Genomic DNA, 15141 nt, shown 5'->3' with positions numbered 1-15141 from the left:
CGGCCGGGAGCCGGGTCAGGGCGGGCAGAGCCCTGGGGCAGTCCGCGGAGGCGACCGGCAGGCAGGGGGGGCGGCCGGCAGGAGTGGCTCCGCGGTGAGGGTGCCGGCGTCGGGGCCGTGTTGTCGAGTCCTGCCCGGAGCAAAACCCAGTGGAAAAGGACAGCGTTTCCCAGCAGCGGGGTGCAGGGGCGAAGCTGGGCCGGAGAGCCGGGGTGGGTGTGGTTGGCACAACGTTATTGTCAGAATCGTTTTTCCTTTAGCTTTCTGACTACACGGAACATGGTGAACGAGAGTATGAAGAGAGTTGGGCGTCTGTCCTCTCAGACTTATAAAAAGCGTGTCTGACTAGTTGCTGAATGGTTTCTAGCTTACTGAAGGCACTCTCGGCCACCAAAAGCAAGCTTCTAAGCAATTCTCTTGATTATGCTTACAGTTTAGAGGTTTTAATATTTTTCAGATTCCAACATTTTCCACTGTTAAAGGAAGAAAGTACACTAATTTCTATATTTCTACATTTGTATATTTGATTTCTAGGAAATAAGCATTCAGCTACTCTGAAGAATGAAGATGCTGCTCAGAGGTATAATTTCTAACTAACAGTATGGCATTCATGTTGTTTTGCCTCACTTTGAAATCACATTCTCTGCCTGGCATGTTTTTTTGCTTTCTCAGAGTACCATGACTAACTTCAGGAGATCGCCAGCATCAACGTCATGCAGGCTTGTTTGGAGTGATGCTATGTAACTTCTAACAGCATGCACATATATGCATTGTATAGTATGCCAAAAGTTTATTAATCTAACCTCCACAGTTGCATTTCCTTAGTCTGTAGTGCTTGCTTTTTGCCATCTTAACTTCTTTGCATACCTGCCATTTTTCTTTATTCACTTTAAAAAAACAAACTTGAGAGGAAAAAACACTTTCTGCCACGGACAATTACCTAAATATTCATTTGACTCTGACTTCCAGGTGAATAGCATAGACCTCTATTGGTTAAGACAGCAGAATGACCGTACATTGACAGCCTCTGTGGGAAGCACTGCCAAATGGAGATCGGAGACACCTAGATGGTTGCTCTGTGGGTATTTGCTGACAATAGAATAGTGGCAAGGCTCAGGAACACTCAGCAAATCTACTGTAGTGGAATTTGTTTGATTTATTTCTTCCTTGACTTTGTACCCTCACACTCAGTCTTGTTCCAGTCCTTTTTTCTTCCCGCTCTTCATGTCTCATCCAGCACCCATTCTCCTGGCAACACTCCATAAATTGTTTGTCCCAGGCTCTTTGTCCAGCCAGTTCTGGGTTTCCCTCTCTTGCAAGAAGAGTCGGGTAACCTTGTATGGAAGTATTGTAATCCAATAAAAGTCCATACTTTTCCTGACCAGGGTGGAAATAAAGCAAACCAAGGTTGGAAACTCCTTTGTGGTTATTACAGAATTACTAGTCCAGTTACTTGTTGCTTTGTTTGGCCAACGTGGTGTGATGCAGAAAAATGTAAGCTACTGTATTTCAGAAGAAAGATAAAGATACGATTGGAGAATTGTTTATGGATATCTGCCCTGTGTGTCATTCGGTGTCTGTTCTGTTACAGGAAAGCAGCTCTGGAGGCTGCTATGAGAAAGAAGATTGAATTTGAGAAAAAAGCATTGCGTATTGTTGAACAACTCCTGGAAGAGAACATTACTGAAGAGTTCCTTCTGAATTCTGTAGGTGTTGCAAGTTTTTATACTATTTTGTATCTTGGTGTTCAACTCTTTTTTTTTTTTTTAAGTTCCTGGAACAATTTGCTGCAGTTTAAAGCAGACAACTCATTTATTCCCTCTCTCGTCAGCTCTGATGATGATTGCCTTATTCTTAAGGGTTCTGCAATGAAAATATGGCCTAGTTTCGCAGGACTGCATACATTTATGAATCCTCACTTTATTACCACAGCCTTTGTTTATGCCTCTGGTTCTAGACTGATAGGTGAAGTATGAAAATTTAGGTCCACATCACATCATCTGTGAATTTAGACAAAGTCTCTGTAATGCCCCACAGTTTATCTGGCAGCGCAGTTTTGCTGGAATGGTATGATGATTACTCCTGTTAAGGTTGTAAACAGGCTGGTAAATAGGTGTACAAAAAGTGTAAATAGAGGAAAATTATGAAAATAGGTGCAAATAGAGGCACAATTATGAGGCTTTTCTGTATGTAAAAAGAAGTGCCCATGTCTTTCTTCTCCTGTTTACCCTTTTACCATTTTTATTGTGTAGGTTCTAAACGTTGTTTATTAAACTTACTAGATAACTGTTACAAAATTAAAAATATTTACTTGTTTATGAGATGTTTTGAGTATGAAAAATGACAGGTTTTCCAGTATCTGTTGTTGAACTATTTTCTTGTCATTTTAGGGAAAATTTATCACTCCGTCTCACTATAAAGACATTGTTGATGAACGGTCTATCATCAAACTATGTGGTTATCCTCTTTGTCAAAATAAACTGGAAAATGTAAGTTGCTTTTTATTAATGCTGTTATCATAAGAATCTCTTCACAATTTTTATTCTTTTGCATTTTCTCTTTAATTTTAAACTTACAATATTAAACATAGATTAAAATACTGTCAAGTAATGGGCCAGGTATCATATCATTCCATTTCAGTATAATCCTTCTGAAGTAAAAGGTAAAAGTTGATCAGTTGACAACCATTAGTGTATGACAGAATCAGTTAGCATCTACTTTGACAGTAATAAAGATGAATGGTATGGCTTCATGGACTTCCCTTGTGCATGCAGAAATTTTCTGATCTTGTTCTTTCTTCAGTGTAATCACATGTCTCTGTGAGAAAGGTTGAAGTGAAAAAAATAATACAATGCAGGGATATCACTATGTGAATGCATTTACATCTGCTCTAAAAATGTACATGACCTGTGCCAAAATCATAGTCATGCTTATTTAAGTGTGGTATGTCAGAGCTGAACTCAGAGTTCGTTTAGATAACCTGTGATGTAATACCAGTTGTGGTATACCTGATTAACTGAAAAAAATCTACTCAAGTACAAAAAATTTTACTGTTTTGGACTTCATATGTCCCCACTGAAATTCACTTGGAAACTATGTTATATTTTATGTAAGTTCCTCTCTGGGTTTGTCTGGGTAGTGGTGGGGGTCTGACAGTACAGTCTCACGTGCATATAAATAGGTATAGATTAAAGAAGGACCTGTCTGTGATTGCCCAACGCTTACACATGAGTAAAGTTTCTGCCATGGCAGCTCCACTGTTTTATGTTCAGCGCTGGCTTTCTTGTAGATCTGAAGTTGTCTTCTACTGATAGTGAGATGTAAATGATTAAAGATAAATTGCCGTTCTTACGTCTGGGAAGGTACAATATCAAAAGAACTGAGAGAAAAGGTGGTTGTAGTATGCAATTCAGTTAAAACAGAACATATTACACATATTAAAATATGTGAATTAAGAATGAAGTTTTCTGTAAAGTCATGGTGGAAGTAACAGTCTTGCTGATGAAAGCATATTGTTTTAGGTGCCAAAACAGAAGTACAGAATTTCAACAAAAACGAACAGAGTTTATGATATCACTGAAAGAAAGGTATGGTAACAAGTCTGTTTCTAAAATGTATTTAATATTGGCTCAACATCAGAAATGCATTTTGTAACAGCATTCATCTAGTAGCTTGATTCAGAGCCAATATGTTTGGTTCTTACGAAAATTTCATGAGCTGTTAGTATATGAAGTTTTTTGTGCACTTCAGTTTCTAGATGCTCTCTTTGGAAAGACAAAAAAACAACTTTCTTTTCTAAATTTAAACATAACATGGAAAGTTTTACTTGGATAGCAGTTTGAACGTGGTACAGCTGATCTGTTAAAGACATTTGTGGAGAAGTGTTCTCTATTTTGCACCGGTATAGCCAATGAGCTTTAGTAGGGTCAGAGTGCACATCCTTTTCATTCACTGAAGTTTGCAGTAGTGTAATACAGGTTACATCTTATGCATTCGTTAGTGTGACTACCTTTAGGGCTCTTTTTTGAGGACTTCTCAACATGAAACCTATCGCTTCACAAAGTCTCCTTCTTTCTTTAAGCATATTCATGCATGTGGTTGAGTAAAAATCTTCTTTGCCTACTCACAGGATACGCAATCACCTACAGGTGCTTGTATGCTAAATTGTAGGGTAAATGTTTCTAGTTCCAGAAGAAATTTCTTCAGTGTCACTAGCATACGTTCCTTTCCTCTGGTTACAACTCTGGGATACACAAAATTCTGGGAATTGCTTTCTCAATCTACTAAGCAAGACTCCAAGAAGAAGTGGGATGTTTTGTCTTGTTCCCTGATGCAAGCGTGCAAGTTAATTTTTCAAAGATACTGCAAAATTTTAGGTGTGGTTCTGAGCAATGCAAAATATCCAAGTTCTGTTGCCAACCAAAATTTTCATTGTTCAACACCTGAATTTTATTGCATGTCTTTATGACCATCTTGTTGGGTTAGGGATTGCTCTTTGAACAGTTCTGGGGTTTTTTTAGATTATTGTTATTTAGAATCCAACACTGGTTTGCTTCTCAGTATGTAATAAAAGTGCAAAAAGCAGAAAAGTGGGGAAAAAAGAAGAAACTTCAAGTGGCTTATGGGGAATGGGATAGACCTATTTGATAGGTTTGGTTTCTCAGGTGAATCAAAAACCTCGTCATAGGTTTAAAAAGAAATGTGAATTGGTACTTAAATTTTACAGGCATAAAGAAACGATGACTTTTGTACCTTTCTATGAGTATTAAAGTTGTCTTTAGTCATATTTTCTTGCTTTCTCTCTCATTTCCAGTGCTTTTGCAGCAACTTTTGCTATAGAGCATCTAAATATTTTGAAGCTCAAATTTCCAAAAGTCCAGTATGGATGCGAGAAGAAGAAAAGTAAGTATAACCTTATACATTCATTGCTCCTTTTAAGAATATTATTTTCTCTATCCAAGCTGCAATGCTAATTAATTAGCTGCAATGCATCAAAATGATTAGGCTGAAGCAGAGGTAACTGATGTTAACATGTTAGCTTCGGACGGTGTTTGTTTTAAAAGTGTTGTTGCCGTATTGATCACAATAATTGACGTGACTCAGTACTACGCATGACTACTCAGTAGACATGACCATGTTAGTTTAGAGGGCAGACTAGTCATAAATAATAGTCAACTCCAATTAACTTTAAAATGTACTTACTAGGATTGGATTTTTACAAACCATGTAATGTACAGGATGAATTCATCTTATCCTGTTAAGAGATTTTCTAATTTTAGCATAGCACTTGGCATTGGTCTTAAGGTTAGACTATGAATGCTTGCACCTGAAAGCAGACTGTAACATGAAGAGGTTCTTTATCCTGGCTAAACCCCTAATTTCAGATTGCCCATTTCCTGCTGTTACTGCAATACACATTTTGGAACAGTGTGATGCAGTCCGTGTTCCTGGCTTAGGAAACATAGGCTTGCAAATAATGAATTGAGCCAATGGGTGTCACTGTTCAACAGTAAATACTTGCCTAGAGAATGTTCAGCTGAATTTATTCAGCTTTCGTTCTCCAAGACACTACTTTTCATAGTCTCCTCGTTTTCAACAAAAGAAACTAGCTGAAATTGTATGTGTGAGCTTGGTTTCACAGTTCAGATCAGTCATATGAAATATCTGATCAATGAGAGGAGAGGTTTAGAGCAGCCTGATCTGATCTGAGGGATTCTAGTAGGTAAAACTAGTCTCTCCATTAGGTGTTTAAGTAAGCTTACCAGTATTTTTTGTGCTCTTGTTTAGCTGTCTTTAAAGAAAGTATTTCTAAAATCTCCCTTTATTCTTAAGATTGAAAGTGTGTAGTTCTGATGTGCCTGACGTAGTTAATTATTTATGCTGTGTGTGTGGGGGGAGGCGGTATTTTCAAAAAACAAACAAAACCCCAGATAGTTCATGGCTAGGTATGTCTGTTTGCACAACCACATACACGTGCACACACTGATAAACATTTACACATTAGGATATCTGAAATCCTTTTGACAGAAAAGACTACAACCTCCACTTAAAACTCTGAAGAAGAGTTAATAATTTAAATCATTGTATGTTATCACCTTTCGTTTCCAAACTCAGTTCATTCGTATGAGTGGTGCAGCTTTCATCTTTTCAAACCTGTGGCGTTTGTTGTCTACTGTCTGAGAGGTGTTAGTGCATTGACTTGTGTTTAGTGCATGCTTAAAAGGTTTTCTTTCATTCATAGGACAGGTGGGTGAGGATTTCAACATTTAGTGTTAGATAAAATGAATACCATTGTGATGCTGCCTCATAACTGAATTGAAGGAGATTAACTGCAAGTAGAGCTTTGGAAAGAAACCCATCAGAATTTGTTTAGTTATGGTTCTTAGAGTTTCTGGAAACCTTTGAACTCCATTTTCTTAAAGCAGTATAATTTGATAGCCTAATTCTTAACAAAGCAAAATTTTAAATAAGTAAAGATATCCTGAATATTCATATTTTTTGCATTAATTTGAAGCATTTTCCTATAAACGGCCCAGGATTGTTTATAGGAACTTTGTGACCTGTGAGGATCTTGGCATGTTTACTTTGTTGAAGAGGAGACCAAAGGGTGACCTGAAAGCAGTCTACAACTACTTGAAAAAAAGTTACAAAGATTACAGAGCCATACTATTCTTGGTTGATGGCAGAACACTTAACAAGAGGTGATGGCCACAAATTATCGCATGGATGGTTCAGGTTGGACATTGCACTAAGGTTATGGTGGAATGAAACAGGATAGTCAGCAATGTTTGAAATCTCCATCTTTGGAGGTTTTCAAGATTTAAACTTCATGAATTTGTGGCTGACCTGATCTAGTGCTGGTGACAATTGCATTACAAGCAGGAGGTCAGACTAGAGATCTCCAGAGGTCCTTTCTGACTAACGTATGTGTGACTTGCTGATTCTGTTAAATGCTGTTCAGTGTAAGAGCATCGTGCTGCAGGCTCTGTGGACATGTATGTATAAACCTGCTCTCACTAACCCTGCCTTGAACAGAGGGTGTTGAACTAGAAGATCCTCAGACGTCCCTTCCAGCCTCAACTATGTATTTTATGTATTAATGTGTATTTCAAGAGCATTGATTTAGCAGGAAAATCTTCATTCTGTATCTTCTTTTTGCAGACCACCAGACATAGAGCTGCTGAAGGAGGGACAGAGGTACACTGAACAATAATTTTTTTTGTTATATGCACCTATAGTTAGAAATATTAGCATCATATCAGGTGAAAGGGGAATCTTTGATTTCCTGTGTTATAGACAAGACCTTATTAGAACCTACACAAAGGATTATTTGTCTTGTTTAGTTTTTTCCATTGTGATTCTAAAACAGCGTATTTGATCTGTATGATTTAGTGTACAGCTGCTCTTGGCCTGTATGTCTTAATTGAGCCTGTTGAAATCTGAGACAAATACACTGTTTGTACTTTGCATATTTTATACCATCTATTCTTTATAAAGAAAATGGTACCAATTACATGTGATGAAAGCTTCTGTACTTCTTAATCTAAAACATCTATATCAGCTAAAATGAAATCACGCTATTCTGTCATCTCTCTGTACCTTGCTGTGTAATGTGACTTCTTGTTTGTTTTCTTTTGCAATACATAGCCATTAGGTGGCAAACTTATATATGCTAAAAACAGCTCTGCTGTCCCCACGATTTCAGGGTATTGTATTCATTTGTATGTTAAGATGCCTATCTTCAATTTTAAAATTGGACTATTCATCATGCAAAGTCTGACATTACTCTGTTGTCTTTAATAATATCTTGTTTACTATTCTTTTCTAACTGCCAATAAGCAACTGAGAATTCACTTTTATAAACTTGTCATCTTGATTGCAGAACATTAGAACTCCTTGAGTTCGAGAAGACTTTTAGAAGAGCAGCCACGATTCTTAAAGCAAAAAAGTACACTTCTATTATAAGGGAAAAATGCTTTAGTTCTTTCTTATACAAGAATGAAAAGCTATTACAGGTAACACCCATTTCTTATTTCACTGACAGCTTGCCTTTTCTGTTACAGTGGACAGTCTGGAGAAGAGGTGAAACTATGCGATGAAGTAATTAAAACTTCTGACATTGAAAATCCTAGGATATCTTCAAATCCACGTGAATCTGCTTCTCGTGACACAGCCAGTGACAGCAGTAGTGATACTGAACAAGAATTTGTTTCTTCTGTCCTACCAGGAAGTCAGTCAAATTCAGCCAATTTTGCACAGCAATTGCACAGAAACAGCATCCTCAAAAAGAAGCATGCTCAGAAAGTCTACTCCAGCCCTAAAACTGAAGACTCAGATGTGGTAGAAGCCACTGAACGACTATCTAATTGTAAATTAGGTGTTAAAGAAGAAATGTATGCTTGCTCTGTTCATAATAAAATAACTGCAACGCCTTCAAAAAATAGTACTTTAGGAAAATCAAGTGCTTCAGAAAACTATGAAAACTCCTGTAGTGGTTCACAGATAGTTTTTCTAGGTGTGAGCAAAAGAGGGGCAGAACATCTTAAAAGAACACTAGCTAACTCAGAAGAACATAAAAAAACTGAACTGAGGGATCCAGTTAATTCCAAAGGCAGTTTATTAGAAGTGCTTAAGCAAACACTTATGGAATGGAGAACTGAGGAAACTTTAAAATTTCTTTATGGCCCAAACTACACTTCTTCATGCTCATCAGAATGCGTATCATCTGCCAACCAGGAGAATGAAGAACTTGATGAGGATGACTTGGATGCAGCTGATGATCTTAACACTGTTGCTGTAGGGGAGTCTGAAAACAGTTTGAACTATTCTTTACCTTTCACAAGCTTAGGTGGAATAGTTAAGCCTGTGCCTAGTTATGAAAAGTTAAAAGAGGAAACAGAGTTCCTAGAACTCCGAGTAAAAGAGTTCTATAAAGGAAAGTGCATCTTGGCTGAAGAGGCAGTGACACGTGCACAAGCAGAGGAACATCTAAGCAAAGACAAAGTAAGTGTCCAGTGGAATAGTGTCGAGGCTGTATAAAGGCTGCCTTCAAAGCATTATTACAAGCTCTTTGTTTCTGTCTTCATAAGTGGATATGGCCAAGGTAACATCAAGCTATTAATGTAAAATAATAAAAGGAAGATTGGACAGATTCACAACAATCCCATAAGGTTGAGGAATCATATTTTATATTGGTAAGAATGAGTTTGTATGACTTTGGGACACATTCAATTCTGATAACTGTCTTTCAGTTTGTGAAACGTGAAGGTAAGGAAGGTTTACTTGGATGAAACAATCCGTCGTAAGACGGAGTAGACTTTGGGTGAGGAGGGAACATATTTGGGGTTTTTTTTCCTCCCCCTTTGATTCATTAAATAAAATTCTTATTTAATGATTTTTTGCCTTTTATTCATGTCAGGGTATACTTGAGATTGGATTTCTTTCTTCTCTTGAGTAAGGCTAGATCTCTGGCATTACTTATTGTTAAAGTTCTCTGAGTTGGAACCTGCTGATTTGTTTGCATAAGTTGTTGCAATCTAGACAATTTGGAAAAAGACCTCAGGAGGATTTGCAGACCGCCAGCAATAGAGTGGTCTGAGGTTTTACCCCTTCCAGGTCAGACAAACCAGCTGACAGCAGCCGGGTCTTCTTGTCACTACTGTAAAAGCAGTATGCTGACTAGGCTAGGTAGGTTGTACAGTTTGTGCTGGTGTGTGAAATTGCTTTTGCTTTTAAAGTTCAAGTGTGATGTTAGCATCAGAGGGTATAATTTTCATAATGCTGCTGCTTGTAAAACAAAGCTATTACATTGCTTCTTGGAAAAAGTTCAGTCTGACTTAAGTTTTGCAGGAATTTACCATTAGTTGAATTAAAGTATCTAGCATAGGGAAGGGGAAAAGTAGGTTAGCTGCACACTGTATGTGGGGTCAGATTAAGCAACCTTCTGTCCATTAAGAAATTACTGGTTGGGGTTTTTTTTCTATTCAGAGATAAGAGTTTTCTTATGTTTAAACATTTATTGATAAGCTGTGACTATTTTGATGCATTGACTTTAATTAAATACTAGGTTATAGCTGTTAAAGTTTTTTGTCTAATACAGGGTGATCAACAGGAATATCTCACCTTCCCACTTGTTGATTCAAATGCACAAATGCAGATTAGAAAGCGAATCGTCCTTGAAAAACTGAGAAAAGTGTAAGTATCTGTTACTTTGGTAAATATCAAGCTGAAGTTGGTGCTGATTCATCATTTTAAGAACCAAACACACTGTGCAAGGACGTTCTGGCTTTTCCTAGGTGGCCTTAGTCATAACTTAAACCCGTTATTGCCCTAAAGAACTTACTTATTTCTGAGACAGTCATCTGCAGTACAGTTGCAGATGTCAGTTTGCATGGCCTGCTGAGGTAGATGTCAGAATCTCACTACGAAGGTGTTCTCTAGAAGAAACCTGTCCTTTCCTACAAGCATTGGAGCTTGTAGTTGACAGCATTCCAGGCTGGCATGACAGCATGTTCCCACTCTTCAGTAGCTGGCAGAAGTCAATGCAATTGTGCCATTACACTGAAAAATTCTGTGGTTTTTGGATCTAAATGTTGGTATAACACAAGGAGCTTAAAATGAGAATATGCGCTTCAAAAAAAAAAAAAAAATTCCACAGCAAGCCCTTTATTTATCATCCTCCTTGCCCTCAGTTATCCGGAAATAATCTAAACTGTTTAGATTCTTGTAAGTGTTTAAAAGCGGATTCTGATGGACATATATGAAATATTTAAATAGCTGTATGTATCAGCTGCTCAAGTCTAAACTGAAAAACTTGAAGCTGATTGGGAGGAGTGCAAATATTTGTCCTGTACATTAAGCATACTGTTACTGGTAAACAAATCTACACAGAAGGAAGTGGTGTTTTCAAACCTCTTAATATTTTAAGCAAAGATCTTGCTGAAAGAGTTTCTAGTCCATGTTTGGATGGTTGGTATCAGTATGCCTCTAGCTGCAACCATTAAAGGCCCTCAGGGTTGAAGCTTAAAACTTTCCGAACACCAGACCTTTTTCACATACATAAAAGGGCTTTGGAGACCCAGAAGAGAGATTAAGGTATCTCTGCTGTAGCTGTTAAAATTATTAAATTGTCAAAGTTGAGAGGACCTTGAAAATACTCCCGTTGTCAAGGCAATGCAGATAAATGAGTATTTGAAAGCCATGATTGTGGTGTTTTTGTTAGGGGTATTTTGCTTTTCTATGGTAGTAGTTTGTGTTAGCTAGCCAAACTAGATTTTGCAGAAGCCTTTTTTTAACTAAAAAAACCCACAACGAAAACTCCCCCCAAAACCCAAAAAAACCTCCGTTCTGTTTCTCTCTACCTGCAACAAGTGTGGACAGGCCACAAACACGGAATCAAACCATGCTGCAAAAAAGGTGGCTATCTCTGATCTTTTTGTAAGTGTCAATGTCACATAGATTCCAAGGACTACTAGTGTATGGCAAAGCAGTTTCTGTGCCCTTCAAATTTTTCCACAAGTTTGTCAGTCATTTTCAGGTTCTAGCAAAATTTCTGTTGAACTTAAGTCTCGTACTCCATGAATAGAGGATAAGAAAGACAGAATGTTTTTTTCTTAGTTTCTTTAAAGATTTTATTCTTGACTATCCCCTTCTTTAGTTGGTCTTTTTAAATTTTACGAGGTGATGCAATAGTCCTGTCACACTCAAGTGAGAGAGAGAATTTTCATTGTGATAAAGCAATGATTTCTTGGTGTATTCAGATTAAGTCAATGGGAATATGAATATGCCCAGCATCATGGGAGTCCTGTGCTCAGTTTTTGTAAAACATGCAGTGATATAAAGGAGAAAAGAAATCTTGATTCTTCCAGCAATATTGATGCACCATGCGCATATATGCGTATAAATCTGAATAACTGGATGTTCAGATGCAAGAGGATATTAACTATTAAACAAGTAAATAGAGGCAAAAGTTTCACCCTAAACGTGAAAAACAATGCATGTTATTTCCAGCATTTGGGGATACTGACAACTAGTTAAACCGTATGTGTGGTTTGTTGTCTGCTCTATCAATTTTTATGCACAGTCAAGTAGGGAGGTAATCTGTTTTTTTCTTTCTTTTGAAATTTTCTGGTTACCCTACTGTCATCTTGATTCCAACTATCAGGCTTACAGTGGAATGTTATTTCTGTTGCATCTATGTGAGTCTGAGGTTAGCAGGTATATTCTCTGTGCAAACCTCATTTCAACAAGCAGTTTCCTTTTGTGTTGTTATTTTTGAACCAAATAAATATAATATTTGAAACATTTATGAGGCCTGGAATTCTAATCCTCATAATGTAAACACTATGATTTTTTGGTAAGAATGTCTTGTCAGAACTGAAATATGAAGTTAATAGAGTATGCTTGTAAAACTATATTTAATCTCTTCTCCATGTTCACACTGAACTAGAGCTTCTTATTTTTAAAAACAAGCTGTTGTAAAGTGAAGGTGTTGCCCAAACACCACTCAGAGGAATCTGGCATGTGAACTACAGGCCTGATCTGCTGCACAAAAGTCGATCTCTTTTTATTAACTTTCATGAGCTTTGGCGGAAGTCCTACTTGAGAAGAAATGAGAAAGAGAGGAAAATATATATTGACCAGGGTCTTTTGCCTTCTAGATTACCTGCAGTTTTGGGCCCTCTTCAGATTACTCCAGGTGATGTTTACACAGAGCTAAAAAATCTTGTCAAAACTTTCCGGTGAGTATTGGTTTTTACTTAAAGATTCTTCTTGATTGATTGATTAAACACGCTGTTGAATGATTTGTGATCAAGGAGGGCCCCATTGCAGGTTTGCCCTTTTCTAGCTGTGTGTTCATGTAGGTAATGTCACATTCCCTGTGGATTAACAAGTCAACCCTTTCCCTGCTCCTGACAGTGGCTAGGTCACCAGGAGTATTTGTAGATTTTTAAAAACTAGGCCAGTGGTCTCTGGAGGATGATGGTGAGTCTTTTAAAGGTTCTGCTACCTCGTCACCTCCTATTAAGCGTGAGTTTCTGAGATCTGTCGCTTTCTTTTGCTCTGGCTCCCTACAGCCAGGCTAAATGGTTTTAATGTGATTAATAATTGTTACCACTAACTTCTAGAGCCAGGAAGAAGGTCCAGTTTGACCTGTCTTGTTCCTGATTTCAAGGGGAAGTAGATCTAGCGGACACTTTATACCACAGATGAAGCTTCTGCTTCAGCCAGAAGCACTAAAGACAGTATTTGGAAATGCTGGGCTAAAGAAGGAGGGAGAACAGAATGGTGGCAACTTCTCTGAACATTTTTAGGTTTTCTTTGGGATACAACTCTCATAACTTGGACCTAGATCATGTCCTGCACCTTGAACTATTGTCAGGAAAAGGAGCAACAACAGCTGCTAACTCTGTGTACGTTGTCGCTCTGGAAAATTCCCCCCCACATCCCCAACCTGCATGAGGTTTACATGTAAATTTTCCAAAACTCATTCATGTGGCGTTTCCCACAAGGAATCTAGGCTTTGGTGAACAGAAACCCAGCTCTACTTGATTCCTTATGATTTATCTGATGTCTGGAAGGATACCACTAAAGCACAGATCTCTATATGCAGGATTTCTTGCTATGGAAGATATTCTTTTCCTTTCTGGTGACTCTGTGCATGATCTCTTTTATTTAAAAGAATTGTTAGTGTTTGAACTTGATTCTGTAATTGCAGTCTTTTAAGTTGTGATCAACCTTTTATTTTAACAACAACACTGAAACCAGGGAAGATATTTTTGGTTATATTGGAGCAGCATGTATATGCTGTATATATACCTACTATTTGAATAAGGTCTTTGTGTCTTAAAACACTTTTGTTGCTTTGCAGTCTGAATGCTTAATAGTCACTTTAGCTTATGGATTGATAGAACTGGAAAAATTACATTTGGTGTCTTTCAATCTGCTTTTGTATGATTGATTATGTAAGAAGTCCTGGAGGTTCTCAAAAGCAGAACTTCTATTTTAAATCATTTTTGCTATTCAAAGACAATGTGGCCTGAATATGAAGTTTTAGAAGTGGTTTGCAGCAAAGGAGCCTTAAAGCAAAATGGACTTCTAAAAACTTGTGTATATATATACACCTGTGGATTTACAGAATGGAACCAAATCTAATTAATTTGAAGTTTGATCCCAATACCTGGCTCGTGTAGCAATAATTTATCATATTTTAAAAGTCTCCCCTGATCTATTTCTGATCCCTCAGATAACACTTCCTGAGTTTATTTTTAAGTCTTTTTTTGTTAGGAAGTAAGTTGAAGGTAATGGTAGCAAGTTCTTAGGGCTCTCTTACTTCAAGATTCCAGATAAATTGCTTAGAAATTCAGCATTTTGGGCGGGGGATGGTTGAAGAGAATTGTGGGCACTACACAAGAATTTGTAAGTGCCTTTATCTCCCTCCCTCCCTCTCTCTCTCAATGGAGTTTTATTGTCACTGATAGTAAAATAATACAAAAATACAGGAAATAGGGAAGCAGTAAAAACGCTTGGGCCCTTTCTCCTTCTTGCACTTCTGATACACAAAATTGTCTGTTGATACACAAAAGCTAGCTCATGGTATTAAGATGAAAGCACAGGTTTGACTCTCCAGTTCTGTACATAAGTTTAAATTTACTTAATATGAGTGGTCTCTCTGATTTTAGGTTGAATGCTTTGGCAGGGCGACCTGGGATAAATTTTAAAAGGTATTTATGTTTGCAGGGTATAGAAATCTAAATGTTACTTTCTTTGTTAATGTGGTTAAAATGTGCGTAATGACTATGGAGGGAGACTGACAAATGCTAGTGCTCTTCCCTGCTTTTTGTACTGGAAATATTTCAGGCTGAAGAACTTGCCAAAGAGGATAGGAGATAAAACACATGGCTGTAGTAGAGCTTAGCTGAAGAAGGGTAAAAGAGCATGTGGTGAACTAAGAAACAACAATTTTCAGCTCCATTGGTTTTTAAAGGAACACTTGCAGTTCAGCCTCCTTTGGGCAGCATTTTATTTAATTACCACTGCTGGGAAACACACTAGAGGGATCTCAAGAGACATTTTAGAATGGTTAGAGCTCTTCCCAAACAAAGTCCCTCAGTGCCTGTAAGCTTTTGTTACGAAAACTGA

The 15141-nt window shown here is 37.6% G+C and overlaps 1 protein-coding gene across 1 annotated transcript in view; it reads left to right on the top strand.

Moving 5' to 3' along the window:
• Positions 1–279: 279 nt before the first annotated feature.
• The window catches only part of RPAP2 (RNA polymerase II associated protein 2), a 41899-nt gene continuing 27037 nt past the window's right edge, over positions 280–15141 (top strand). Inside the window, exons 1-10 of the mRNA XM_009333877.1 lie at positions 280–292; positions 535–580; positions 1592–1706; positions 2391–2489; positions 3522–3587; positions 4814–4902; positions 7162–7197; positions 8064–9003; positions 10100–10194; positions 12660–12740. Of these exons, the coding sequence (XP_009332152.1) occupies positions 280–292; positions 535–580; positions 1592–1706; positions 2391–2489; positions 3522–3587; positions 4814–4902; positions 7162–7197; positions 8064–9003; positions 10100–10194; positions 12660–12740 (1580 nt within the window). The remainder of the gene's footprint in view (positions 293–534; positions 581–1591; positions 1707–2390; positions 2490–3521; positions 3588–4813; positions 4903–7161; positions 7198–8063; positions 9004–10099; positions 10195–12659; positions 12741–15141) is intronic.

This window comes from Pygoscelis adeliae, unplaced genomic scaffold, assembly GCF_000699105.1.
Source record: "Pygoscelis adeliae isolate BGI_AS28 unplaced genomic scaffold, ASM69910v1 Scaffold10, whole genome shotgun sequence".
NCBI classification, from domain to species: domain Eukaryota; kingdom Metazoa; phylum Chordata; class Aves; order Sphenisciformes; family Spheniscidae; genus Pygoscelis; species Pygoscelis adeliae.
The sequence above is the reverse complement of the archived record's forward strand: the minus strand, read 5'-3'. Positions and strand labels throughout refer to the sequence as shown.